Here is a 27,151-nt window from a genome sequence, read left to right on the forward strand (position 1 = left end):
GGCTTGGTGTTTGATTTTGGATCGATTAATCCTCTTTTGCAATTCGGAGATTTAGTTAATTAAGGCAAACGTTGTGAAAAAGTTGACAAATAATCTCGTCATGTCAGCATAACTCTAACGTGGGACAGGATTTTGACAAATTCTCCTCGAAGCCAAAGTCACTCTGACCTGGCCATACTATTTTCCAGCTTTTCATGATGTATGCTTTTCGGGGAAGGTTGACAATACAAATGCATTTAGATTGCAACCTGTAGTCACAGAATGCAGCACATATTACAATGTAAACATATATTGCAGTGTATTCAACTCTCTAAAGTAGCAAAATTAAGCCGGTTTACTCAACACAGATTGTTTGTAGTCTCTCTTCTCTCAAAATAATCAAAATAAAGCAAAATCAGTCTTTAGTGTGACTTCTGACTGAAAAGATTAAAAATTTCAACCTGCGTAAGAATTATCAATTTTTTAACAGAATTCCTTAGAAAATTATAATCAAAGGCATTAAACTAACTAGTTCTTTTCAGTAATAATGAAACTTTTGGCAGTTTTCTGTAAGTTTACTTAAAATTCGCTAATTCTTTAAATCCACAATCTTATTAATTATTTTGCATACAACCTGAGGTTGTTTATTTAAAAATGTTCAAGCTATTATAGCTGATAATTAAATTAGATTCATAGTATGCGACTGATAATCAAAATAACCGGCTTAAAGCATAATACAATTTTAAGTAATTCCCCGAAAAGCATTAAAATTCAAGACTCTAGGATTTTCCATCAATTTATTAAAGTTGAGGACTTCTTCTTTTTTATTTGTTAATTTTCAAGGCATTTTGTCACTATTTGCGGCATCAAATTCTCAAGCAAATAGCAATTCCGATGATTATGTTCAGGTTGAAAATAAGCATGATCAGTTTGACTGGAAGCTGATTAAGGTGAGTAGATGAATCCTAACAGACAAAGATACCGATTCTGTACCATGAAAGGATGTTTGTTGGCAATTAGGGGAAGTGCCCGAGTAGACAAAAATACTTGACGACAAGTTAATGTCAAGTCAATGTCAAGTTCCAACATGTTTTTGTCCACTTGGATGATAATCCTTAACAGGCAATAAGCATGAGCCTGCTTTGTTTACATATACTAAATAGGCATGCTTGCAAGCGTGCTGTAAGCTTAGTCTAGATAGCATCCTCTTTGCCTGCTGGGATGATTTAAATAAAATTTAACAAATCCTCATTTATCTTTTGTAGCAAGCTTTAAAATCTCATCAAAGCAATGTTCTAATTTCACCATTGTCGGCTAAATTCCTGCTAACATTGCTTGCTGAAGCAGCTGGACAAACATTTAACTCAGAAACAAGAATGGTAAGGACTAACTTCTAAGTGGACAAAAATACGCTAGAACTAGTCATCACCAAGTTGCCCATAACTAGTTATAATGAATTTTTGTCCAGTCGGGACTGAAACAATCAGCTCAATACTCCACAGTAAAAAATGATTCAAATCAGTAGTCAAGGTACCGTCGATGTCACTTAAAATTTTACCGTTAATACTGCGACGTAGCAATGTTCTAGCGTACATTAGCGTACATTAGCGACACTAGATTTGCAGGTATAAAAAATAAGCAGAGCTCGAAGGTTGACAGACTTGACTCGACTCGAAGTCGATTGAGTCGACTCGACTTGACTTCGAGCTCTTGTATTAAGACAGAAATTAGCATTCTACTCCCGTCCCATGTCTCATTCCAAATACTTCGATTAATTGATCCAAATCCGGCGTATGATTCTAGTCAAATTCAAGTTGTAACAAATATCAATGATGAGTCATTCCAACTTAGATCCAGATTTTTGGCCGAATAATCGATTGGTGCTACTCATGCATCCTAGAGCTTGAAGTCGACTCGAATTTTGTATGGAAAATTCAACTCGACTTCGAACAAATCCTAGTCGACTTCAAGCTCTTATGCATCCATCAAGCTGTACCTGAAAATTGTGAAAACCAATGAAAACCTAATTACTTTATTATTTACTCTTTCCAGCAATTAGATCAAGTTTTACCAGAAAGTAAAAATCTCAATTCTGCTAAAGAATATTTCACAGCAATCTTAGAGTCAATTCAGGTTCGAAGACACCAATTATCACGTCGTCCATTAATCTAAAATTTAAATTTCATTTATAGAGCTTCAACGATGCATATCATGTTAATTTTGCCAATAGACTTTACGTCGATAAAATTGTTAGCATTAATCAAAGATTTGGTGCCACTATTGAGCATTTTTATAACTCAAAAATAGTCAGCTCTGACTTTAGTGATGTTGCTGGTTCTGCACAGTTGATCAATAATTGGATTAAAGAGTCAACAAATGGAAAGATTGGAGATGTAGTCCTAAATAGTGATATTCAAAGATCAATTTTAATCCTTATTAGTGCTTTATATTTTGAAGGAACATGGACGGTTCCATTCAACACAACAGCATCAAGAGATTTCTTTACAGCACCAGACACGAAAGTTTCTAAGACATTTATGGAAGAGACCGGAAGTTTTCATTACTGTAATTCACAAGATTTAAATGCACAGATTCTCAGAATGCCATATGAAGGCAAGAAATTCTCAATGTTTATTATCCTACCAAATGCGATTAATGGTGCTGATGCTGTGACTGAGAAACTTGATTCTAATATTCTAAGGAATGACATTTGTCGATTGGAAAAATCTGAAGTCCATGTTGTAATTCCTAAATTTAAATTTGATGCCTCAATAAGCTTGAATGATGACATAAAATCAGTAAGATTGTATTTTGATTGATTTATTTTGAGATTTTGTTGGAATTTACCAATTTTAGATCGGAATCAATGAAATCTTTGAAAGTTCAGCAACATTCCCACTATTTGCTAGAGGTAAGCAAGTAGCTGAGACTGAGACTTCGGGAAACCTTAACTGAAAGTGTCTGATTAAGAATAATTTGAACCTTAATACTTACAGGAGGAGGTTCGCAAGGCAAGCTTAAAGTATCAAACATCATTCAAAGATTAGGAATTGCTGTCGATGAGAAAGGAGTTACTGTAAAATCAACCACAGGTATGATCAATTATTACAAAATAATGAAAAATACTTACGCAAGTTCTAATTTAGATATTGAGCAAGTTAGCAAATTTGGAGCCGAATCAATTGAATTTATTGCTGATCATCCGTTTATATTCTTTATTGAAGACGACACAACAGGTGCAAAATTATTTGCTGGACGAGTATCAAACCCAGAATATTAAATAGGATGAAATATGATGAACTGTTCGTTAAATAAAAATAGCTTATTGTGCCTTAATGGATTTGTAAATAAAAGAAAATAAAGCTTACATTTTGAATTTTATTGCGAAATGTTTATGCTCGTATAGTGTCGGGAATCCCGACGGAATCTTATCTATAAAATTATATTTAGAGTTATTAATCTTAATTGTTATCATAGCATAACCTTTTTTGTGCTCCGAGTCGTTCGTGGAAATGAAAGAATAAATTTTAAATCATTTTCAGAGTAAAAGCAACACATATTTTTTAAATCTTCGTTGCATAATTTCCAAAATTATTAAAATGAACAGTTCAAAAGAGATCTTTTTAATTTTATTATTAGTTTCTAATGTAAAAAGTGAAAATTTATCTATTGGATCGCAATGTGAGACAAATGATGGTACTGAAGGAACTTGTGTTACTATTGATAATTGCAATATACTTCGAGATAAGCTTAGAAATCGTATAATTCGGATGAATCAAGTCGTTGTGTGTAATAAGTTTATGAGATATGTTTGTTGTCCAGCTGAACCTTCACTTCTTAATTCGAGAGTCAATGTCGACAAATGTAAGAATTTTTGGTAAAGATTTTAGTGGATTTAATCAATTTTATTCCTTTAATAGCATCGTCATGGAACTTAATTGAGGTAAATGATGCAATTTATTCCTTATCAAATTTTAAGACATTTCCTTTCAGGACGGTCCAAGTTCCTGTGGAAAACCTATAATTAGATTTGGTACTGTGTTTTTTGGAACCCAAATCAAGCGTGGAGCATATCCATGGTAACGTACGGGGTTTCGAGTCCTTTAAGACTTCAAATGGACCTTTGTCATTAAAATAATTGACTTAATTTGCAGGGTTGCTGCTCTCAAAACAACCACAGGCGGAAATTTTTTCTGTGGAGGAACATTAATATCTAAAAACCTTGTCATTACTGGTAGCATCATTTTTTTAATGTTATTTCCTTATCATCAAATCATTTTCAAAACTTACAGCTGCCCATTGTATTGAAGAAAAACAAAAAAATTACGTTTTAGCCCCGAAAGATATTTTCGTCATTCTTGGTGCTCATAATTTGGAAGCTCGTGATGAGCCTGGTAGGATAACATCAAGTGTACGTGATATTCATATTCATTATGAGTGGAATCCATTTGTAGCATCATATGATGCTGACATTGCGATACTAAAATTAGGATCTAATTTTTATTTTAATGAGTATATACAACCGATCTGCATAGCTGCACCTAATTCACAAGCAGCTTTAAAGACTGATGGCATAGTTGTTGGCTATGGACGAAGTGAGAATAAGAAAGTCGAAAATATTGCAAGAATTATAACTTCACCAATTGTTCCTTATCAATTTTGTGCCAATAATTCTTATCATGAGAGTTTATTGACTCACAGGACTTTCTGTGGAGGTTTTGCAAATGGAACAAGCGTATGCGTTGGTGACAGTGGAAGTGGACTGATTGTCAAACATGGTGCAGTTTATTATCTTCGAGGAATTGTTTCTTCATCTCTTTATGATCTGAATAATGGATGTGATATCAATTCGTATTCAGTCTTTACGGATACTTTGGAATTTTATAGCTGGATAACAACTGGATCGGATGATAAAATTCTGCTCCAAACCACACTTGATGAAAATAGAAAACTAAAACTCGAGAATGCCAAGTAATTGGATAAAAAAATTTTAATTGCTATAAAAAGGCTTATTATAATTGTTTTTCATAGATATATTTCTGAAAATCTGGAATTAATGAAAGAAATCAAAATGCTAAGATTGCATACTACAACAACAACTAGGAAGACAATGTAAGATTTTCACAAATGCTGTTACATATAAAATTTTTGAAAACATTTTATTTAATTCATAGTACAACTGATTTTGATCCATCATATGGAGGTTTGTTCTCAACACAAAAGCCTTATGTTGATCCTGATGAATATGTTCAACCAGAAAATAAACAAGATCAATTTGATTGGAAATTAACAAAGGTAATGAACAAAAGAAATTCAAAATAAATTTAAATTTATATGAATATATTCCAGGAACTGCTAAAGTCACAACCAGGCAATGTCTTAATTTCACCATTAGGAGCAAAAATATTACTTACATTGCTGGCGGAAGCGGCAGGACAGACGTTTGATTCCAAAACAAGAAGGGTAAGCTTAAACAACACTGAACTTTCCTTTTCGATCGACTAAAGTCTCTTTTTGGAGTTAACTCCGTAAGGATTCCATCTTAATTACTACTTTCTATCTCTCTGACTCTACATAATATTTTTAAGGAACTCGAACAAGTTTTGCCACACAACAAGAATCTTTATGATGCAAGGGAATACTTTAAGAAGGTTTTGGCATCAATTGGCGTAAGTTTGATCACTTCTGATAATTTGCAGCTCAATATTTACAAATTACTATTACAGACCATCGATGAAGCCTACCGCGTCAACTTCGCTACAAGAATTTTCGTCGATGGAGCTGCAAACATAAGCCAAAATTTCAGTTCTTTTGTGGAACATAATTACAATGCTGATGTGATTAATTTGGAATCCAATTTAGCCAAAAAAATTAATGACTGGGTTAAGGATGTAACAAGAGGAAACATTAAGGATTTAGTGTCAGAAGATGCCATCCAAAAGTCAATTCTCGTCCTCATCAATGCTCTCTACTTTGAAGGAACTTGGAGATTCCCATTCAATAAGACAATCTCAAGAGATTTCTTTACAGCACCAGGAAGAAAGACGGCAAAGAAATTCATGGAACAAACATCAATTTTCTATTACTTCTATTCACGTCACTTGAATGCTAAGATCCTCAGATTACCATATGAAGGACGTAGATTCTCAATGTTCATCGTCTTGCCATCAGAAATCAATGGAATCGATTCCGTTGTAGAGAAACTTGAATCAAATGCTCTTAAGAATGAAGTTTGGCATATGGATGAGCTTGAAACCCATGTTGTTATTCCTAAATTTAAGTTTGACACATCAGTTAATTTGAATGACATCACGAAAGCTGTAAGTTGATTGAAAATGGCTTGTGCCTTAAAGACTTGTTGATTCACAACAATAAGAATTTGGGCAATTTTCATTAAAAATTAATTCTTCCAGCTTGGAATCTCAGAAATCTTTGAAAATACAGCAACATTCCCATTGTTGGCCAGAGGTAAGATTCTAGCTTAAATCTAAAGGTTCAATGATCTAAATGATCAATTTTTCCTTAATTACAGGTGGCAATTCAGAAGGAAAATTGAAGGTTTCTAACATTATTCAAAAATCAGGAATATCTGTCGATGAAAAAGGCACAATTGAATACTCAGCAACTGGTATGATGACAAATTAGATTCTTCTAACTTTATTTGACATAATTTTAAATTCTACAGAAATCGAACTCGTCAACAAATTTGGCGACGGTCCAAAAGAATTCATTGCTGATCATTCATTCGTATTTTACATTGAAGATGACATTACAGGTGCAAAACTATTTGCTGGTCGAGTATCAAACCCAGAATATTAAATAGGACGAAATATGATGAACTGTTCATTAAATAAAAATAGCTTATTGTGCCTTAATTGATTTGTAAATAAAAGAAATTAAAGCTTACATTTGGAATTTTATTGCGAAATGTTAGTGTCGGAATTCCTGATAATCCTGGTCATTTTGAAAAAAAAAAAAAAAACTCTAAAGTGATGATATACAACCTTTTCTTTTGCAGCATAACTTGATGGTAACCTTCAATCAAAACCACTTACGGTTCATAGTATTTCCAAGAATTTTTGGCAGCACACTAGTATGCCGCGGCACATAGGTTGCCAACCAATACTCTGTATATAATTTTTGTGAGATCCGGTCTCTGGTGGGAATCGAACACACGTACTCACAAAAGTGATACAGATCCAATTCGTTGCTTAGCCACTCAGCCATAAAGGCCTTACTATAGCATTTGCAGATTTGCTTTTATTTTGTTGAATACCCAGAGTGAAAGATCAGCATATTGATCATTAAAGCAAAGAAAAAAAACAAAAAAATTAATGAAAATGATCAGAATCGATCATCTTCTGTCCTTTAAATGTTTAAATGCATGTATGAGTTCATTTGAATTTTCATTTCTTTCTTATGTCTGTCCATTCGAACCTTTAATTCTTTTTTATCATAAACTCGTTTGTTTCGAGTTGTTCTTGGTATTTCCAGAATAATTTTTAAAACATATTCGGCCTGTTTTACTAAAGTGGATTAATATCCAATAAATTGGTAATATCTATAACATTTTGAGAGTTGTCAAAGATTTGCTATGTGATGCTAGTAAAGTACACTTAAACCTATATTTTTGTATATTTGGAATTTTGGGTACTCAATGACTGAAAAATTGAATAATTAATACATCTTTAGGACCAACAAAATTTAAAATATATAGAATTGTCACGGCTGGGTCTTATTACTATAAACTAAAATCCAAAATAATGCAGCTCTTAAATTGTTTGAGATGTTTCCAAAAAACTGAAGTGAATAATCCGAAATTGAGAATAATCCACTTCAGTGAAACAGGCCGACTCAGATTAAACAAGAACAAGCATTTTTTTTCTAATCTTTGTTGCAGAATTTCTGAAACTGTTGAGATGAGCAGTTCTAAGGAGATCATTTTTGTTTTAATTTTAATAGTTTTTAATGTAAAAAGTGAAAATTTGCCAATTGGAACGCAATGTAAGACCAATGATGGTTCTAAAGGAACTTGTGTTAGTATTGATTTTAGTGGATTTAATCAATTTTATTCCTTTTTTATTATTTATTCTTAGCATCTTCATGGAACTTAATTGAGGTAAATGATTGAAATTTTTCTTAATATAATTTTAAGACATTTTCTTTCAGGACGGTCCAAGTTCTTGTGGAAGACCTGTAATTAGTTTTGGTACCGTATATTTTGGAACCCAAACTAATCGTGGAGCATATCCATGGTAATTTAACTTCCGAAAAACTGAAGTGAATAATCTAAAAATGAGGATAATTCACTTTATTGAAACAGACCGATAAATTTTGATATACTTTACAGGATTGTTGCTCTCAAAAGAACTGAAAATGGGAAGTTTTTCTGTGGAGGAACATTAATATCCAAGCATCTTGTCATTACTGGTAATATTAGTTCAATTTTATGCCTGACTAGTCTAATCATTTTAAAAACTTACAGCTGCCCATTGTATTGAAGGAAAATATAGATATTATGTTTTACTCGAAAAAGATATTTTGGTTATTCTTGGTGCTCATAATTTGGAAACTCGTGATGAGCCTGGTAGGATCACATCAATTGTACGTGACATTCATATTCATCATGAGTGGAATCCATTTGTAGCATCATATGATGCTGACATTGCGATTCTAGAATTAGGAACTAATTTTTATTTTAATGAGTATATACAACCGATCTGCATAGCTGCACCTAATTCACAAGCAGCTTTAAAGACTGATGGCATAGTTGTTGGCTATGGACGAAGTGAGCATAAAGATGTCGAAAATATTGCAAGAATTATAACTTCACCAATTGTTCCTTATTAAACTTGTGCCAATAGTTCTGATCATCAAAATTTGTTGACTCACAGAACATTTTGTGGAGGTTATGCAAATGGAACAAATGTATGCGTGGGTGACAGTGGAAGTGGACTGATGGTCAACCATGATGGAGTTTATTATCTTCGAGGAATTGTTTCTTCATCACTCACTGATCTGATTAATGAATGTAAAATAAGCTCTTACTCAATTTTTACGGATACTTTGGAATTTTATAGCTGGATAACAACTGGATCGGACGAAAAAATTTTACTACAAGTCACACTAGACGAAAATAAAAAATTGAAACAAGAAATTGCTAAGTGAGTTGATTATGAATTTTCATAAAATTTTAACTGTAAATATTGTTTTTCATAGATTGAATCAGAAAACAATTGCAAATTATACAATAGCATCTCAAAATTTTGTGATTGACGGTGCAACATTCTTCCTCCCCTCACAAGTAGGTTTAATAACAGCACCAAAGTCTGTTCAATCAGAAAATAAACAAGATCAATTTGATTGGAAATTAATAAAGGTAATGAACAAAAGAAATTCAAAATAAATTTAAATTTTTATGTATATTTTCCAGGAACTGCTAAAGTCACAACCAGGCAATGTCTTATTTTCACCATTAGGAGCAAAATTATTACTTATATTGTTGGCGGAAGCGGCAGGACAGACAGTTGATACCAAAACAAGAAGGGTAAGCTTAAACAACACTGAACTTAACTTTTTGATCGACGAAAGTCTCTATTTGGAGATAGAAATTCAAATTCATACTTTATTTTTTAAGGAACTAGAACAAGTTTTACCATACAACAAAAATATTGATGATGCAAGGGAATACTTTAAGAAGGTTTTAGCATCAATTGGTGTAAGTTTGATCACTTCTGATAATTTGCAGCTCAATATTTACAAATTACTATCACAGACCATCGATGAAGCCTACCGCGTCAACTTCGCTACAAGAATCTTCGTCGACGAAATCGTCAATATCAATAAAAGATTCAGTTCCATTGCTGAACTTAATTATAATGCAGATGCGACTAATTTGGATTTCAGTGATACTCGCATTTCAGCTAAAACAATCAATGACTGGGTTAAGGATGTAACAAGAGGATATATTAAGGATTTAGTGTCAGAAGATGCCATCCAAAACTCAGTTCTCGTCCTTATTAATGCTTTCTACTTTGAAGGAACTTGGAGATTCCCATTTATTAAGACAATCTTTAGAGATTTCTTTACAGCACCAGGAAGAAAGACAGCAAAGAAATTCATGGAACAAACATCAAATTTCTATTACTTCTATTCACGTCATTTGAATGCTAAGATCCTCAGATTGCCATATGAAGGAAGTAGATTCTCAATGTTCATCATTTTGCCATCAGAAATCAATGGAATTGATTCCGTTGTAGAGAAACTTGAATCAAATGCTCTTAAGAATGAAGTCTGGCATATGGATGAGCTTGAAACTCATGTTGTAATTCCTAAATTTAAGTTTGACACATCAGTTAATTTGAATGACATCACTAAAGCTGTAAGTTGATTGAGAATGCTTGTACCTTAACTGAATGATCGAATTTTGTAAGATTTTGGCAATTTTCACTAAAAATCTATTTATTTCAGCTTGGAATCTCAGAAATCTTTGAAAACTCAGCAACATTCCCATTTTTGAAGAAAAGTAAGATTTAAACATGGATTTAAATGTTCAATATACTGAAGGATCAATTTTATCAAAATTAAAGGTTATTCCGAAGGAAATTTTAAAGTTTCAAACATTATTCAAAAATCAGGAATATCTGTCGATGCAAAAGGCACTGGATACCCAGAAACAGGTATAACCACAATTTAGGATTCTTCTGACTTTATTTTTGACATTAAATTTATTTCCACAGAAAATGTCGATATATTCGGCGCAGATCAAAAAGAATTCATTGCTGATCATCCATTCATATTTTACATTGAAGATGATATAACAGGAGCAAAGTTATTTACTGGTCGGGTATCAAATCCAGAATATTAGACGTAAGACATTTTCAAAAAAGGGTTCAATACTAATAAAAATTGTTTTTCATCATCATTGTAATATTCAGATCTAGAAGTTGACTCGACTTTTTTCTGTAGTCAAGCCAACTCAAGTTAACTTTTCAACACAAAATCCGAGTCGACTTCGAGCTCTGATAAAATGGAAATAAAGAAATATTTTATGTCAAGGCATGCCATCGAGTATCCTTCAAAATGGTGATCTGTAGCTCTGAATTAAACCATTTCTCTAAGCCATACCATTGGAAATTTAGATTGAATCAGGTTTATGTAGCTTAACTTAGTTTAGAAGAACTAGCTTAGAGCAAGCTTAAAACTTTTTACCGGTATAATTACAATAGTTTTGTACTAAGTCCAAGTCGTTTTGGTTACATTTGTTTATATGTTATTGCTAATTACATGAAAAGACAAGAATTAAATCAATATAAAGAAACATGCACAATTTTGAGACGTTCATTAGGTTGAGTATGATCATTGTCTGCTAAAGAATTGACCTTCAAAACACATTCATTTGAACAGAACAAAAAGGTCATATGTTAAGTCATAACTCAATCTCAAATTCCACAATTCTCAATTCAATGCACTCAAAACTCCACGAGGGACTTTAGAGCACAAAATAAATGTTAGGGGTCCGTTCAATTGTTACATACTTACTTCTTACTTACTTCCTTGGATGGTGTGTACGAGGGTCCATTGCCGTACGGGAACTTATCACATAATGCGAAAAATAGACTTTTTGCCTCTCCCCTCCACTCCGTACCAAAATATTATTTGTTTCAAATCGACCCCCTTCCCTAATAGCGTTACGTAATAACTAAATGGCCCCTAAGTAGATCTACCCGAAAAAAGCAACAATAAAAAACCATAAATGAGCACCAAAAAAAAAAATTCACAGAATATTTTTTTGTCCATTCAATGTGTTCACATTGGTGCAAAATAGAGACGAAAACTCGTTAATGGAATAAAAGTTTCATCGTGATATACATTATTCTTCTTATTTGCTGGTTATGTCTACACGCTTCCTCAAGAGAGCATTTGCTGGTTATTATTATAAAATAATGATGTCGAAGATGGTGGCAAATGCATTTAGCAATGTCGCTGGTGTCGGTCTATAATGAATAATGTTTATTTGTTAGTGCTAAAGGGGGAAGTATACAAAGAATGTAAATCAAAATACAGTATAGTAAGAGGGTAGAAACAGAAATTATCAAAAATCATTTTCCACTCTGCATTGATAATTTAATATTCCAATTATTCGCATTAAAGGAACATTCAATTTTTCTCTTCTCGTTCTGTATACAAAAATGGCAAGCAAACGATCCATTAATGCAGTATAGAGTCATTTACAGACTACATGAAGAAAATATGTTACATTCAATTTACAGTGTCTAGTAATAATAATATTTTGATTTTGACATCGTTGATCATTGAATTTTTTTGTACTGTGGCTCAGTCTATTCAGTCATACATATAGAATATACTTTTCATTATACTCAAGGGTGAATTTTTATCTCTTTTTAATATTAATATTCCTTCTCTTTTTTTGAGAGAAGTTTTTGGGGATTTTTTTGATGTAAAGGTGCCGAATTATGGTGATTTTTCCATGTGTCCGTTGACTACGTACGTATTGTGTCCGTACGTAGCTGTTGAGTCGTGTATTATCTAAAAATGCATTGCAATAGATATTGTACTTGGAATCTGAATTTGGTAAGCAGTAGCTAAAGAGCTAGTTTCAGACGTCCTCTTTGGGAGGCCATCGACTTCAATTATTCTGTACGGCCAGCAAAGTAAGTAAAGTAACCCCAACAAGCAAAGATCATGCTTTCATGGTACAAAAATACCAAAACGGGACTTAAAAGCGGTCTCTTTGCTAGGTTTGGGTAAGTAAGAACTATTAATAGGATTCCACATGAAGCATTGGTGACTCTAGAAAAGGCTTGGGAATGACATGTAAATCGACATTGCTAGATTTGAAAGAGTGAATCATTTATCATGGATGTCACAATATAAACCAATTTTTAGCCGCTTTTACAAATAAAATGGCCTTTCGAAAGGCGTGTAAATGGGTAAAACATGAAGTCTAATGCTACACTTAGCCTAACACCATTATTTACCAACCCTTCCTTTTTGTGGTGATATACCACTAGTCCAAGTCACATAGTATGACGGGCACAAACGGGGCACTGGTTTTACAGGCAGCCTTGGCCTAACAAGCCGCTATCTTAACTACAAAGCTAGGAAACTCTGAATAAAGCAATCAGGAATCTGAAAAGTATCACTAGAATTACCGAAATATATATTGATATAATAAGAATTGGATTTATCCTTTTCATTCTAAATTGCTTAAATCATTTAAAATTTTATTTATAGCTGACGGGCAAAAACCAGTTTAAGAGCATATTTAAAAACGCATTAAAGATTTTCTGTCCCTAAATTACGTTGAAATTTAAGATGAGTTCATCTAGTTCACAAAGAGGGTTTGCTTATGTCTAAACGCTGACCGCTTCAGGCAGTTTCTTGGTTTATGACTTCATCTGGGGTGTTTCATGAAAATATTATGAAATATTTAAAATTTATGTAAAATGGGGTGAAAAGTTGAAGTTTTTAACATTGATTAAGAACATCCAAATCTAAACTGAATCCTAAATTTCTAATGTCGAGTCTTGAACTCATGAAAGTAGGGTCGGTATTGCAATATTTAGGTACCAAAGTACTAAACCATTCCACCACCGAGCCACTTCATTCCTAGTCATTTTTCCTACATTTCTTCTAATCCAGCTATTAGATTCCAACATCAAATCACGACCCGGTCCAAGAAAACTGCGTCTCATGTCCTCATTAACCGTCAATTCCATCATAAACTCCTTTTCGCCTCTTTATTTGTGCAAATTCACTTTATGTCTATTTATTATTCCACCCTATCTTCATTTACACATAACAGCGACGATGAGGAATAAAAGAGATAGGAAGAATGAATGCAAAAAAAAAAGTTTTTGTGGGATACAGATAATGAATACCGGAATAAATTAATATATATCATGAACCAGGAGGAGACAAGAATGGAAATAAAAATAAAAGTAAAGGCTATTAAAGATGTTTCAACCCCTACGGAGTAATAGGTATGACATTAAAGACTCATAAGAGTACGGTCGTTGATATCTACATTTGATGAAACATGACATTTTATGTGTTCCATAAAAAAAAGTAAGGAATTTCTTTCATTTCCTTGTGATTTTATTGATTCTTGATTCGCATTTCTGCTATTTATAATCATCAAGGCAGGAAGGCAGAAATTTTTGGCACTCCCGTAATTTAGTGAATGTTGAAAATTTGATGAGAAATGGAGAAATAAAATGATTTTATGCTGTAATGCATGCATGATTTAACACATAAATAATATAAGAATCAATTGACAGATCAAAATATGGGAAGGAATTATTCGGCAATGTTGTAGCTGGGGTTTTGAGTTGGTTGGATGTGTAGCATAGTAGCACATACAGAGAAATCGACTAAAGTCTACTTTCCCATCCAAAATCTGAGACAATTTTGAGTTTTGATTGTACATTTAGGAAAAGATCTTAATTGAGTAGAGTCTTGAATAGCACAAATTAGTTAATCCATAAAAATTCTGGCCTCAGGTCGTCTTGACTCTGACTTGGTGTCTAATTCGCAATAAATTCATTGATTTAGTCCGAATCAGAAACAACGCCAGAGATTTTTAATTTGGAAATTCAGTTTAAATCTGACATCAAGTCAGAGAATTTGAATCTAGCAATTCGGTTTAATTCGATACCACATCAGAGTCACGCGTGACCAGTTCTGGATTTTTGGTCGATTAACCGTTTTCTGCCATTCGCGATTCTACTTATTTAATGCTAAGCGAGTTTATAGAGAGTTTCTCATAATAATCTGTCAAAAAATGCAATTTCAAACTTTCATTAATGAAGAACAGTCTTGACCAAATTTATATGAGACACGGCACACCTTGGTGGTATGTCTCGAGCAAAATCGAACACTGGATATGGGTCATGGCATTTCACTGGCGTAGGACATTGCAAATTTACGGAATTTAATCAATTTAAACCAAAGAGTTCCTGGAAAGAGGCTGTCGATAGATACAGTTTTGCATTTGGTATTAACAATTGGCAGGCGGAAGTCGGCGATAGAACCAACATCTGAGGACGTCACAGTTGATCTGTATCCATCGAAGAAAGTAAGTAAGATCAATTTAAAGCCCCAAAATCTTCAACGTCCACGACAGTTGAACCTCTAGCTACATCACTGTCAATCCACTCAATATCGATCAATATGTTGACAAAAAAATAAAAAATTTCCATCACGATTTTTAATGAATCAGCTTAAAAAATAACGCTCTTATCACCCTCTAAAAAATATCAAAATAACCCTCTTACTCACTCATTTTGATTCTACATGCTTGCCTCGCACATGTAAGAAAGACACAATGAGTGTACACACGCGTTCATGTTATTAAAAGCTTGTCAACTGTGACCGAATAAAAAAAAAATATTATTTTTTGTTGTTGGAATGAAAGGAAGAAGCAAAGGATTATGAGAAATTGCTACACGCATTTGCACTTAACGAGTGTAAATTAAATTCATATAAGTTATGTACACACAAAAAATGTTCTTTTTTGCCTCGTATTATGTTAAGTTCCTTAATAGGAACTTTTAATACCCATTCGTGTAACAGAAGTTTTGGAAACTCTATTATATTGGTAAATTATGTTCAATACTTCATAATAAAAGCCATTCGTTATTTTTTTGTGACTTCCTTAGGGCGATTTTGTGATGGATCTCAAGTGGAGAGGATAGTGAGCTATATGATGTGACCAAAGGCACTGTCATGAAATGCTCAATTGCAATTCATAGACATGGACATAGAATTCATGAAAGGAAGCTGTTGACATAAACGATACTGTAAATAGTATTGGAAATTGGCAAGCAGTAGTCAGCGATAGGTTCAGTTTCATGTGACATCTGAGGAAGTATCTATCCTGCTTCAGGTGCTATTTAAAGGACGTTATGAATCACAATTTTTGATCAGCATGTAGGTTAGTAATTGTTATTGCATCTTTCGTTAGACTTTAAGTTCATTACAGAAAAGGTTCTCCGAGTGGATCACTTGACATAATGTCTACTTAATAGTAAAACCTACGATAGACTAATGACAAATTTTATTGAACGTTCTGGAGAAAATGGCTTCAGTTGACCATAGGTCTAGTTATTAACTAGATATTGTGTCAAGCTGTCTCCTCGGGTTGGAAGGTTCCAGTAAATAAAATATCAATTTTCTCATATTTTTTAAATCATTAGAATTGAGGAACCCGAATTTTTCCTTAATTACTACCTAATTCTTTGACGAGTACTTGTGTGAGCCTATTGTCGTTTATAGCTAGGGCGGCCATCTACTGTATTTTTGCCGGGACGATGCTGTACTTTTCACCCTTGTTGCTGTGTCCCGACAGAGCCCTAAAATGTCCCGATTTTTTGCTAAAATCCTCTGGCCACCCAATATATACCTGACATCAACAACTGTCTTTATCTCTAATTCTGAATATTAATACAAAAATGAAGCTTAATCAGCAACCTTGAATGACACAAAGGTTACAATTATCACCATGGAGCCACTATAGTCCAAATTTGCCTCAATAATGTTACACAGTCATGAACATTTCAAATGCCCATCATTACTTCCTTAAAATTCCCTTCCAAAATCACACCAAGGGGCCAAAAAATTTCTTCGAATCCATAATGACGATGAATTGAAAAGAAAACTTTTTCTCAAATATAAAAAAAAAGAAGTCAGGATATATACACAATTTTGAAAAGCAATTTAAGGAATGGAATATGATTAATGGTAATAAATTTTGACTTTTTTTCTCTCCTTTCACAGAATTTTGCCCTTTTTATTCGGCAAATAGAAATACTTATTATATATAGTCACCGTACACACACATTTGAAGCATATCGTCTGTGAACAAAATTGAGAGAAAATAAAAAAACGGAAACTGAAGCTGAAAATCATAAATTACAAAATTTTTTATAACATTGGCTTTGACATCTTGAGGGTACAACAAAGTTTCCTGCTAATATTATGCTCTAATAACTTGTAAAATGTTTATGAAAGGGATGAATTGGCAGTGAAAATTTAGATGTTGTGTAATTGACTATCTCAAATTGTGTTGCATTAACATTGTCACGTGTACGCATTGAATTTTTATTGTCAACATGCTGTTAATGACGATAAATGTTTAAAAGTAGCAAATTTGGGCATGCTGACTCGGATGGAAGGTTATTGATTTTTTTTTGTGTGTGCTAGACAATATAGGAACTGTTCACTTATTACAGTGTTGTCTTATTACACATTTTGGACAGTGTTGAGGAGAAAGGTTGAGATTTCGGTACGGAGAGACGGAGACACTTAACATCAAAGCTCAGACACTCCAAAGAGTTTGGATCCAGACACATTGGAGTGCCTGATCATTGTTTAGGGTTTTTTAACGACTTAAGGCTTCAAGTCAGCCGTATGGCTCTCTATTGATTCTACATGGATTGTTATGTCTATTTTGTGTCGCTTAGGAGCTATTGCATGATTTTCATGAGCTATTGACCATATTTCCCAATTTATTAAGAACAAAAACCATTATAAATAGTTGAGTGCAAGTTAATGTCCAGTTGATGACTAGTTTTGACATATTTTTTCTCATTCCGGATAGCATACTCAAGAAGACGACCCCAGACATACCCAAAACATATCCAAAACATCCAAACGACTCCCCAAGCTCCAACAACTGACTTACTTATTAAAAGTATCAAATAGTCTCTACATCAGCAAGTAATTTCGTCAAAAGTGCGAGGAAATAATGTTATTGACTTACGAATTTTTCTTCCTATTACTTCGATGTCGATGTGTGAAGATTACATTCTCTCCATCTCCTGTGCAACATTTTTTTCCGTGCCTTCTTCGTCTTCGCTTATTTTTCTCCTTCTGACAACAAATTAAGTTGGACACATTTTTCCATCCTCTCAACAGTCTTTTTGGTGCTTCTTCTTGTTGGTTTATTTTCCTCTTTAATTTTTTTTACTCTCGTTCTTGTCGTGTGTGTGTTTTTAAGCTTAAGGACATTCGATTGAGAAGGGAAATGGTGAAAAACACGAGGAAAAATATTCTTTTTTTGGCAAGTTTGGGTGAGGTTAGCGGTAAGGCTTTGAATAGATTGAATATTTTGAAGGCATGTTGCGTTGCTATGTTGTGTGACTTGTTTGACACCTGTGTTGCGTAGCTATGTGATGTGACTTGAGTGAGACATGTGTTGTGTAGTTATGTGATGTAACTTGGTTGAAACATATGTTGCGAAACCATGTGAAACTTAGATGACACCTGTGTTTCGTAGCTATATGGTGCAACTTGAGTGAGACCTGTGTTTGATTAGCATTGTAGTGTGACTTGGGTGAGACCTGAATTGCGTAGCTATGTTGTGTGACTTGAGTGAGATCTTTGTTGTGTTGATGTGTGATGTGACCTAGATTTTGTAGCTATGTGGCATGGTTGCGCAACTATGTGGTGTGATTTACAAGATATTTGTGTTGAGTAGCTATGTGGTGTGACTTGGATTAAATTTGTACCTGCCAATGCTTCCAGAGAAACCGCGCTCATCAAAAAAAGAACTTTCTTCATTCCATAATTTTATCCTTTCTTTAGCTGATCTATCCAAGATATAGCAAAGCGTAAAAACATTAAGGGAGTAAAATTAAGAAAAAAGGGAAAGGAAGTGTAGACTAGAACATGACAAAAACAGCAACAGTAATGAATGAATGAAGAAAATTGGAAACGACCGATATGAAATAAGAAAATCTTTAACTTAATTCAATCGAAATAATAAAAAGTTTCCGGACATCGCATATTCTCATGAGTCAAATAGACATAAAACGAAGAACATACAAACTTTTGGACTACGAAGTGGATGTGATATGTGTAGGGGAGAAGAAAATTGCATTACAACAGATTATAATGGACGGAAGAGCAAGAAGAAGTAAAAAAAATAAACATTGGTAATCTACGGAGATTCATACATGTATGGACAAAATTATCTTGAGTCAGCTGTTAAAATTCGCAATAAGACATGTTGGGGGAGAGAGAGGAAGGCAGGCAGGCAACACACATAAAAATTATTGTGTTGTAAAGGAAAGAATGTTCCCCATTATCATTATTCATTCATTTATACTATACTTTGGGGGTTCATTCGTATGCGACGTCAGATGGTGATTGTTAATCCTTTGTACAGCGCTGTAAGGTACTTTATTGAAGGATCTGTCTAGGAACTCAAGTAGAAAATTCCTGGTCACGCTATTTATTGCCCAAAGGAGCTTTGACTGAATCGTGACAGTCATAATAGTCATAATTATATATACAACGCTTTAAGGACCCAGATTTATGAGCTAGATGCACTGCGATTGACAAGCTGTTGCACCATACCCTATAGACCTACAGTTTATAGTAGGATCCGGAACCACTTTCAAGATCTGCACATTATAAGGACATGGGTGCATCTTATGACTTATGGCGCAAAATTTCGTAGAAAAATTCATCCAAATACTGGTATATCCTTGCATATGTACCTAGCCATGGAGACACATTATGTGCCAAATACCTCGAAATTGCCTCCAACACTAACCAAGATTCGGAAGTAGAAATGGAAAATGTTCTTCGAAAATTAGACACTACCTGGGATTGAACCCAGAACCTTCGACACGTAATGCCATCGCTCTACCATTTAGGCCACTGATTCCATTCCATCACTATTAGGTCTCTCACTTTATTGCGTCTTTATTAAGTCTAAATCCGGACATACATCATCCACGAACACCTCCAAACTCATATTTGCGTGACTACCACGTTCAACGGTAAAAACTTTGTAATCCTATCGCAAAACAGCAAAATGTTCCTTCAAACAGCACAGAAAAAGAGGGAAAGGTGCACGACGAGAGGTATTATCGTGTAGTAAAGAAGTAAATCTTCTTACAGTTGACGATGACGATGAGGAACGAGAATTAATTGAAAAAAATGTTTATTTTTTGAGGGTGGAAAGGAAGCATGGCTTTGCAGAAAATAGAAAAACATAATTTGTGTTCAAATATAAACAACTAATTATATTATTAAATTAAGAAACGTTGAGCCTTCAGCATTTTGGCAGTGGGTAGAGCCCTGAAGTGGAATATAAAAAGTCAGACATCATTAGCTATTAATTATGTATGAATTTTTGGCGTAGACAGTCTGTGCTGCTGCGACAATTTTTTTTTGCGTACTACTTCCTTCCCTACCTGGATGGGGGAAGTGAAATTCCTTCCGGTTGAAAATTTTAGTACGCGATGCGGTCGGTAATTACTGAGTGTCGTGTATTTGTGTGTGCAATGCAAAAAAAGAATAATTTTTTTGATGGTTGAATGAATTTTTCAGCAGGCAATTCCGTCTCGTAAATGTTTTACTGGAGAATTGTCTTTGGTTGGGGATTAAATTGTAGATAAACAGAGCATTAATAATGTATCAAGTGTTTTTGACGCAAAAATTGTCAGTCTTTAATTAGGGAAATTTCTTTCTGGTATAATAGCTTTTGAGGACATACAGCTTCGGTCTATTTATTTTACTTCCTTAATAATGCCCTCAGGTTTGCAGCTAATTTATTGTTATTTTTGGGGATGGCAATTAATGTTATCAGTGTAGAATGATATTAAGCATCTTAATTGCATTAATGGGAGAGCATTTGAAGAAATTGCTTAGATTTGATGGTTCATAGCTGGTTTTTTGGAACGTTAGGGAAATTAAAGCTTAGGGGATGGAACTGAGATGGGTTAATATTCATCTATTAGTTACTTTATCACTGAAACCTGTGCGGAACTAAGGTTACAATAGGGTTTGCCAGGATACGCAAACCTGCAGATATTTTTGCATCTATGCAGGCCTGCGCATCTAAATTTGGCAAGCCATAGGTAACAATCTATAAAATGCTTTTTTTCTGGTTCTGTCTTCTAGTTTGAACCAGTTTGAACAAATTCTCTGTCCGCATGTTGATTGATCATGTGCCTTTTGATCAAATCTTCTCAAAGAAGTTCAGCATTATTTGATAGATTCTTAGCCTTACTCCATGACTGAGACTTTGTTAGGGACATGACAAGGAAGGTTTGAAGAGCCTTGATTTGAGCAAAATTGACGTGGTTTTGTGCTAAGCAATCTCTTCGATTTTTAAGCTTATTCTACAGTTTTAAGGCAAAGTTTGAAATAGTCTCGATTTTATAAAAAATTCAAGTTGAATAGGACCTCAAAGAATAATGACTCCGTAGGTTCCTCATGTCCATAAATTCATGCTTGTATACTTATATAAATAGCAAACATTTTAGGGAGTTTTGAGAATTTTATCATGAAGAACCCGAGAAAATTTAAGAATTTTTTTCAAAAAGAAGGAGAGCAGGAAGGATGGGTAGAGGATTTAACTACCATCCTTCCCATTCTCTGAAAACGCACCTGCTTCTAACTACCTTAATGCTAATTAAAATTTAAATCTAAAAAGTAATCGATTTAATAATTAAAGCTATTAAAGCGATAATGCAACAGTACACAATTCCCAAAGGAGGTGGAGTAGTCACAGAAAACTTTAAAAATAGACGACAATAACCATAAAAATAATATCCAAATAAGCAGGAGTAAAGAATGTCATTCAACGAACCAACAAGCTCAAGTTACAGTTCAAATAGTCATTAAGCTAAAGAAAAACTGAATGAAATTTGAGACTTGACTGAGGTTTAACTGCTCTCGTTTCTTCCAAAATTAACTTTACCGTTGTTATTAAGGACATTTTTCTTTATCGCAACGTAGAAATCACAAGCATAATAAGAATTCCTTTTTTTCCTATCCGAAACACAGTTATACAATTTTTTTTCACTGCTGTGCTGCTATAATTGCTCAGGATATAAAAAAAAAAGAGAAAAAAACTTGGAAGTTGGCAATAAAAATTTATATTTGGACATCTTTCAATGATTTTCCTTTTTTTTTGGTTCCTTTTTCTATTTTCTTAGCTGTGACTTTTTATTTTTATTCGTTTTTTTTTTGCTGTTAAATTATTTCCAAAAGAATTGACTTTAAAGTCAAGCAGCAGCAGCAGGAAAAAGAATTTTTGCAATAAAAAGTTTTTTCTTTCGTTTTAAAATTTATAAACTTTTTAATCGTAGTTTGGGTGCAGAGTTGAGAGTTTTGGAGGTAAATCAAATTTGACTTTAATTATTTTAATGATTCTTTAACTCTACTTGTGCTTAATAACGAATCTAAAGGAAATTTTAGAACTTTTTGGGTTTAAAGTGCTCGTTCCAAACAGCAAGCATCCTTAACAGGCAAAAAGTATGTTTTTATGCTACAGAAAAACCACTGCCGTCATTAAAAGCGTTTTCTTTGTTTGTAGTGGCATGCAGCCTTGGGAAACCTATGAAAAAGGTTCAGCCGAAATGCACAAAAAGCAATCCTACGGTTCTTGACCGAACCCAAGTTTAAAGTAAGTTCTTATTGATAGTTCCTAACCTCAAAAAGCCATTATCACTCCATACGGAAACATAATGAGTTTGTGAACTGAACCTTGTTGTCAAACGAGGCTGATGCGCACATTTGGCTTTTAGGGAATAGCTGTACATATAAAGCTATATTTTATGAAATCTTCGACTAGTTTGGTGTATGATTCCGGAAAGCAAATGGTGATAAACTGGACTAAAATATAGTACCAAGCCAGTGTTGACTATAGCGACAGACAATATTCGATGGAATTCACTCTCAGGCCAGAGTCAAGACAACCTGAGGCCAGATTATCTGGTTTCTTATTTACTTCGCTGGCCGTACAGATCAATTGTGATCCATGATCTCGCACAAGAGTCGCCTGAAGCTGGTTTCCACTAGCCAATTTGCAATACCAAGCGCAATACTGTCTCTTTCTACTGTATAGCTTCATTCCAAGATTTTCAGTTATTGCGACGTATTGTGCCTTCCAAGAAAGGATTCAAGTAACCATTCTGTACATTCAATCCTAGTGTTAAATAAATCACGGATATTGATTATTCAGAAAATGAATCCTAGCCTGCCAATATAACAGACAAAGGACAATTCTGAATAACGAATTCCGAGTGGGACTCGAACATACACTCGACGACTTTTGGTTGCATGCTGCAACCACTGAGCTATCAAGAGCTGTTCAACTATATGACAATTTGCCGTGTATGACTATTTTAGACTATTATACTATCTCTCTAACTACTTCAATCCCAATGAAGTTGAACTGTTATTACAGGATTCCAATTATAAACAAATTCATCACAATCCACCTCTGGTTTCTATAAGCAACCTTTTTTTTATTGGGGGTTAGGAGTTGAGGTATGAGTGGCAAAAAAATATTTTCAAATTTCAATCCACAACTCCAATAATTTTATTTTTTTTGGAATGGGAAGATCAGGAAGCAAAAAAAAAAACTGAGGTAATAAAATAAAAATAGAAGTTCAAGGGGAAAGCGAGAAAATGGAAAATAAAAAAAAAGTATATATCTATCACCCCTTGTTTCAATTCTTCGAATAAACACAGAAAATGTGCAAAGAATTTTATTATTCTGAACATTTATTTCACCTCAACGAAGTTGTGTTGTTGTAGCTCAAAAGGAAGGAAATTTCCTCATTTTCCGGGTAAATGCTATCAGTAACGCACATGCGTCGTTTGACGGCAACAGTTCCCTTTTTGCTTGTTTTTTTGTTTCAACAGTATGAAAATATATTCCCGATTCATTATACCCCTGGTTGCCTAAACTACCAGAAAAAAATCGAGAATATTAACAACAGCAGCAGTATCAACTAAATGCCAGGGCATAATAAATGATTTCATTTTTTTGTTCCCGCATCCCCAAAAACAGTCTCATTTACATAACAAAAGCAAAAAAAGTAAAGTGATATCATATCACACTCTATCTTCTGTCTGTACTGGCTGTTATGTACTGTAAAAACATTTCATTATATTTGTATTAACAATGCAACTTTGAAGATGCTTGAATGGATATACACACCTCCCCAACACAAGATTTAATTTTTTATGGATTAAGCCAAAAGGCAGCATTCAATTTTAGATTAAAACTTACTGGTTTTGTTGATGTTTTGCTAGTTTGATAGGGCGAATATTGAGTAGTTTTGCGATGCTGTTTGTCTTCCTATTTATGTAAATTTGTGAACTTTTTATTTTGTGCTGGGTGAATTTCATTACTGAAATTTGTTTTTGTTGAATTTTCATGGTTTTCTATGATTAGAATATCAATTTTGTAAAGCTGAAACATTTATTCATAATCAGATGAATTGGTTTAAATTTGGGGTGGTCGTTGAACTCTTTGATTCAATAATCTGGTGCAGAATTTACATTCCCAGCAGATCCCGAAGTCCACTTGAGTCAATTTTAAGTCAACTTGAAATCGACTTGCAAACATGAATTAGACTTGAATTTGATTTGAATCAACTTCAAGACATGAATTTGGCTTGAGTCAACTTGAAACTGACTTGAGTCAACTTGAAGTAGATTTGAGTCAACTTGCAGATATTAATTTGACTTGAGTAAAGTCGGAGTAGAAATTGAGTCAACTAGAAGTCAACTTGCAGACTTGAATTCAACTTGAGTCAACATGAAATCGATTTGCATACATTAATTCAACTTGAAGTCAACTTGCAGACATGAATTCAACTTGAGTCAACTATAAATCGACTTGCAGACATTAATTCAACTTGAAGTCAACTTGCAGACTTGAATTCAACTTGAGTCAACATGAAATCGATTTGCATACATTAATTCAACTTGAAGTCAACTTGCAGACATGAATTCAACTTGAGTCAACTATAAATCGACTTGCAGACATTAATTCAACTTGAAGTCAACTTGCAGACTTGAATTCAACTTGAGTCAACATGAAATCGATTTGCATACATTAATTCAACTTGAAGTCAACTTGCAGACATGAATTCAACTTGGCAGACATGAATTCCACTTGAGGCAACTTCAACTCGACTTGAAATCGACTTGCAGATTTGAGTCACTTTTGAACTTAGCATAAAATACAAGGATTAAATTTTCCTTGTAAGTCTATTCCATGGAACCATAACGACAAAAATCCCAACTTAATCACCAAAACTTCCAAAAATGCGCCTCAAGTTCACCCAACGTCCAATGTTTAAAAGGCGACAAAAATTTTCATTTCCCTTTGTAATTCTAATGAACATATCTACAAATCCAACTGCTCTATTATTATTTGTAACAAATGAACTAACAGCGATAAGCAACTGCTGTTTTTATGCAATCGATTTCAATAGAGAGTTAGGTATTTATATAGGTAGGCAGGAATGAAAAGACTTTTTTCCAATTTTCACAATGTCACTATAAAAACAGACACGGTATGAGGGGGTCATGAAGTGGATGTGGGATATTCCAACCCACACTCAATGCACAATATTCAGTGCTGTGCTGTTTTGTGTCTCTATTCATTCGAAAAAAATTTGTTTTACGTTGTCAAAACAACCCAAAAATAATAAATTCTTGAAAATCCTTTCAGTAAATAAAATGAGGGGTTGCTTGTTACTTTATTTCCTCCTATGTTGCAATATTGTATAGGATGAAGTGTGTCTCTAGCCACCCCTACTACTGTATTGGCATTGTAAAACATAAGCAAAGGAAAACTAGCATCAGCAGCAGCAGTCGAGTCGATACAGAATCAGATAGAGATGATTAAGTATATGGCAAAGAAATAATCCTAAAAAATTGAGACGTAATGCGTTTCATTCGCACCCTCTGTTATGAATTGTTTACAAAGACCGCAAGGCATATAGCAATTATAGGATTTACGTTAATTATTCACCACACGATGAGATATAGCTTTAATAAGGCAAAGAAGTAAATTAGAGATTGAATATTGGCACAATAAATTGATAAATAATTGTTTAACATCTATGATTGATCGGCATAGCTTACTTACCCCTTTCTATTTTAAAGGATATGGCTTATGTACATTAACTATAAAGACATGCTCGTTTAACTTTAATGAATTATTCATTTGATGTTTCTGTTTGTTTTTATTTGCGGGGAAATATAAAGACACAAAAAAATTTCAATTTTATTTCTCTATTCTTGCGGCACTCATCAGTCTGTATAAAATGATTCAAGTTTTTAGTATTCGTCAATATATTTAGGGGAAGTTAGGCGAGGAATTTCATTTTTGATGATATACACAAAATATGTTGAATAGCCTTGTTGTCCTTGTTTAAGGGACTTAAACGCATTTTTCCAGATCGATCAGTTCTTGAATGAATTGAAAAGTGGATGAATAATTAACGGTCAATTTTTTTTTGAAATTAACGGTCAAAAAAAATTTAAATCTTTTGACGAGGGGAAATTTCCAAGGAATTTTGTAAATGAATTGAAAAATTTGTATAAAAAACATTAATTAAAGGATTTAGAGATAGTTTTAGGCGACAATATCATGTAATAAGCCAGTAACTTAAAGAGACAGAGCTAATGCTTCAAATGCCAGTTCTTTGGGATGTCAGGTTGATGAGATCTTACGCATCACCCAGCCAGCCGATTAGAAAGTCAGCCAATCAGACAATCATCTAGTTAACCAGTCAGCCAGTTAGCTAGGCAGCCATTCATTCAGCCATCCAATTAGCCAGTCAGTCAATCATCCAGTTAGCCAATTAGTCTGTCAGCCAGTAAGCTAGTCAGCCATTTAGCCAGTGAGCAAATCAGACATTCACCCAGTCAGACAGTCAGACAGTCAATCAGCTATTCTTCAAAAAATACGCTAAAAATGAAATGAAATTTTAAACCTCCTCAAAATGGAACTAGAAGTTATTGAATTTATATTATAAAAGGATATAAAATTTGGGGTTCATTGAACCTCAGTCACAATTTTATAGTCTCTCCCCCTTTCTAGCTATCAATATACCATAACATTCAGGAACAAAGAATAAAATAGAGAAATTTAATTCAAATATTCAATGCTATTTTTTATTTATTTACGTTCAGCATAAAATCCTCATAATCATTAAATTAAATGATTTAATTTATTCATGGATAATTTTCGTATGCGGTTATGACTGACTTTTGTTTTGATTATGATTTTGGTGAAATGGGATTAAATTTGAGAATGTTTTTTTTGGTGATTTTTGAGAGAGACTTTAACATACATTTGATTTTGTATTGTGTATGAATTTAG

At 33.7% G+C, this 27,151-nt stretch overlaps 4 protein-coding genes across 6 annotated transcripts; all 4 read left to right on the forward strand.

Annotated features, from left to right (window-relative positions):
* Positions 1–405: 405 nt before the first annotated feature.
* Positions 406–3,360, forward strand: LOC139087507 (serine protease inhibitor 2-like). 3 transcript variants are annotated; one of them, XM_070636335.1, is made up of 9 exons: positions 406–444; positions 512–548; positions 823–929; positions 1,245–1,358; positions 2,032–2,112; positions 2,172–2,777; positions 2,836–2,890; positions 2,976–3,071; positions 3,126–3,360. In XM_070636335.1, the coding sequence occupies exons 2-9, from the start codon at positions 527–529 to the stop codon at positions 3,257–3,259; spliced, it is 1,215 nt and encodes a 404-aa protein (XP_070492436.1). In that variant the 5' UTR covers positions 406–444; positions 512–526; the 3' UTR covers positions 3,260–3,360. The 3 variants fall into 3 exon arrangements, with proteins under 3 accessions (XP_070492436.1, XP_070492437.1, XP_070492435.1); XM_070636336.1 differs by having other exon boundaries at positions 412–444; positions 522–548; XM_070636334.1 differs by having other exon boundaries at positions 413–548.
* Positions 3,361–3,527: 167 nt separating this feature from the next.
* LOC139087457 (chymotrypsin-like protease CTRL-1) lies at positions 3,528–5,129 on the forward strand. The gene is made up of 6 exons (XM_070636262.1): positions 3,528–3,843; positions 3,900–3,922; positions 3,973–4,058; positions 4,134–4,213; positions 4,272–4,950; positions 5,011–5,129. Exons 1-6 carry the CDS (start codon positions 3,579–3,581, stop codon positions 5,093–5,095), a joined length of 1,218 nt encoding a protein of 405 aa, XP_070492363.1. The 5' UTR covers positions 3,528–3,578; the 3' UTR covers positions 5,096–5,129.
* LOC139087456 (uncharacterized) lies at positions 5,107–11,040 on the forward strand. The gene is made up of 15 exons (XM_070636261.1): positions 5,107–5,274; positions 5,329–5,442; positions 5,568–5,648; positions 5,706–6,299; positions 6,393–6,447; positions 6,512–6,607; positions 6,665–6,788; positions 8,844–9,143; positions 9,199–9,358; positions 9,413–9,526; positions 9,617–9,697; positions 9,755–10,360; positions 10,450–10,504; positions 10,569–10,658; positions 10,719–11,040. Exons 1-15 carry the CDS (start codon positions 5,107–5,109, stop codon positions 10,844–10,846), a joined length of 2,766 nt encoding a protein of 921 aa, XP_070492362.1. The 3' UTR covers positions 10,847–11,040.
* On the forward strand, positions 7,885–8,941 carry LOC139087458 (coagulation factor IX-like). Its single transcript, XM_070636263.1, has 5 exons — positions 7,885–7,983; positions 8,076–8,098; positions 8,149–8,234; positions 8,330–8,409; positions 8,465–8,941. The coding sequence occupies exons 1-5, from the start codon at positions 7,899–7,901 to the stop codon at positions 8,827–8,829; spliced, it is 639 nt and encodes a 212-aa protein (XP_070492364.1). The 5' UTR covers positions 7,885–7,898; the 3' UTR covers positions 8,830–8,941.
* Positions 11,041–27,151: the final 16,111 nt, after the last annotated feature.

This window comes from Chironomus tepperi, unplaced genomic scaffold (assembly GCF_022539635.2).
Source record: "Chironomus tepperi strain 1889 unplaced genomic scaffold, CSIRO-AGI_Ctep_v1 contig_123, whole genome shotgun sequence".
NCBI classification, from domain to species: Eukaryota; Metazoa; Arthropoda; class Insecta; order Diptera; family Chironomidae; genus Chironomus; species Chironomus tepperi.

Excerpts from the sequence above, each read along its gene's own strand:
- LOC139087457 (XM_070636262.1), top strand. The coding sequence starts at position 3,579 with ATGAACAGTTCAAAAGAGATCTTTTTAATTTTATTATTAGTTTCTAAT. Across the intron at positions 3,923-3,972 it reads CGTCATGGAACTTAATTGAG|GACGGTCCAAGTTCCTGTGG; the intron begins GTAAATGATGCA and ends ATTTCCTTTCAG. Across the intron at positions 4,214-4,271 it reads TAAAAACCTTGTCATTACTG|CTGCCCATTGTATTGAAGAA; the intron begins GTAGCATCATTT and ends CAAAACTTACAG.
- LOC139087456 (XM_070636261.1), top strand. The coding sequence starts at position 5,107 with ATGCTGTTACATATAAAATTTTTGAAAACATTTTATTTAATTCATAGT. Across the intron at positions 9,144-9,198 it reads TTGAAACAAGAAATTGCTAA|ATTGAATCAGAAAACAATTG; the intron begins GTGAGTTGATTA and ends TGTTTTTCATAG. Across the intron at positions 10,659-10,718 it reads CACTGGATACCCAGAAACAG|AAAATGTCGATATATTCGGC; the intron begins GTATAACCACAA and ends TTATTTCCACAG.
- LOC139087458 (XM_070636263.1), top strand. The coding sequence starts at position 7,899 with ATGAGCAGTTCTAAGGAGATCATTTTTGTTTTAATTTTAATAGTTTTT. Across the intron at positions 7,984-8,075 it reads TTTGCCAATTGGAACGCAAT|CATCTTCATGGAACTTAATT; the intron begins GTAAGACCAATG and ends ATTTATTCTTAG. Across the intron at positions 8,410-8,464 it reads CAAGCATCTTGTCATTACTG|CTGCCCATTGTATTGAAGGA; the intron begins GTAATATTAGTT and ends AAAAACTTACAG.
- LOC139087507 (XM_070636335.1), top strand. The coding sequence starts at position 527 with ATGAAACTTTTGGCAGTTTTCT. Across the intron at positions 2,113-2,171 it reads CAATCTTAGAGTCAATTCAG|AGCTTCAACGATGCATATCA; the intron begins GTTCGAAGACAC and ends TTTCATTTATAG. Across the intron at positions 3,072-3,125 it reads TACTGTAAAATCAACCACAG|ATATTGAGCAAGTTAGCAAA; the intron begins GTATGATCAATT and ends GTTCTAATTTAG.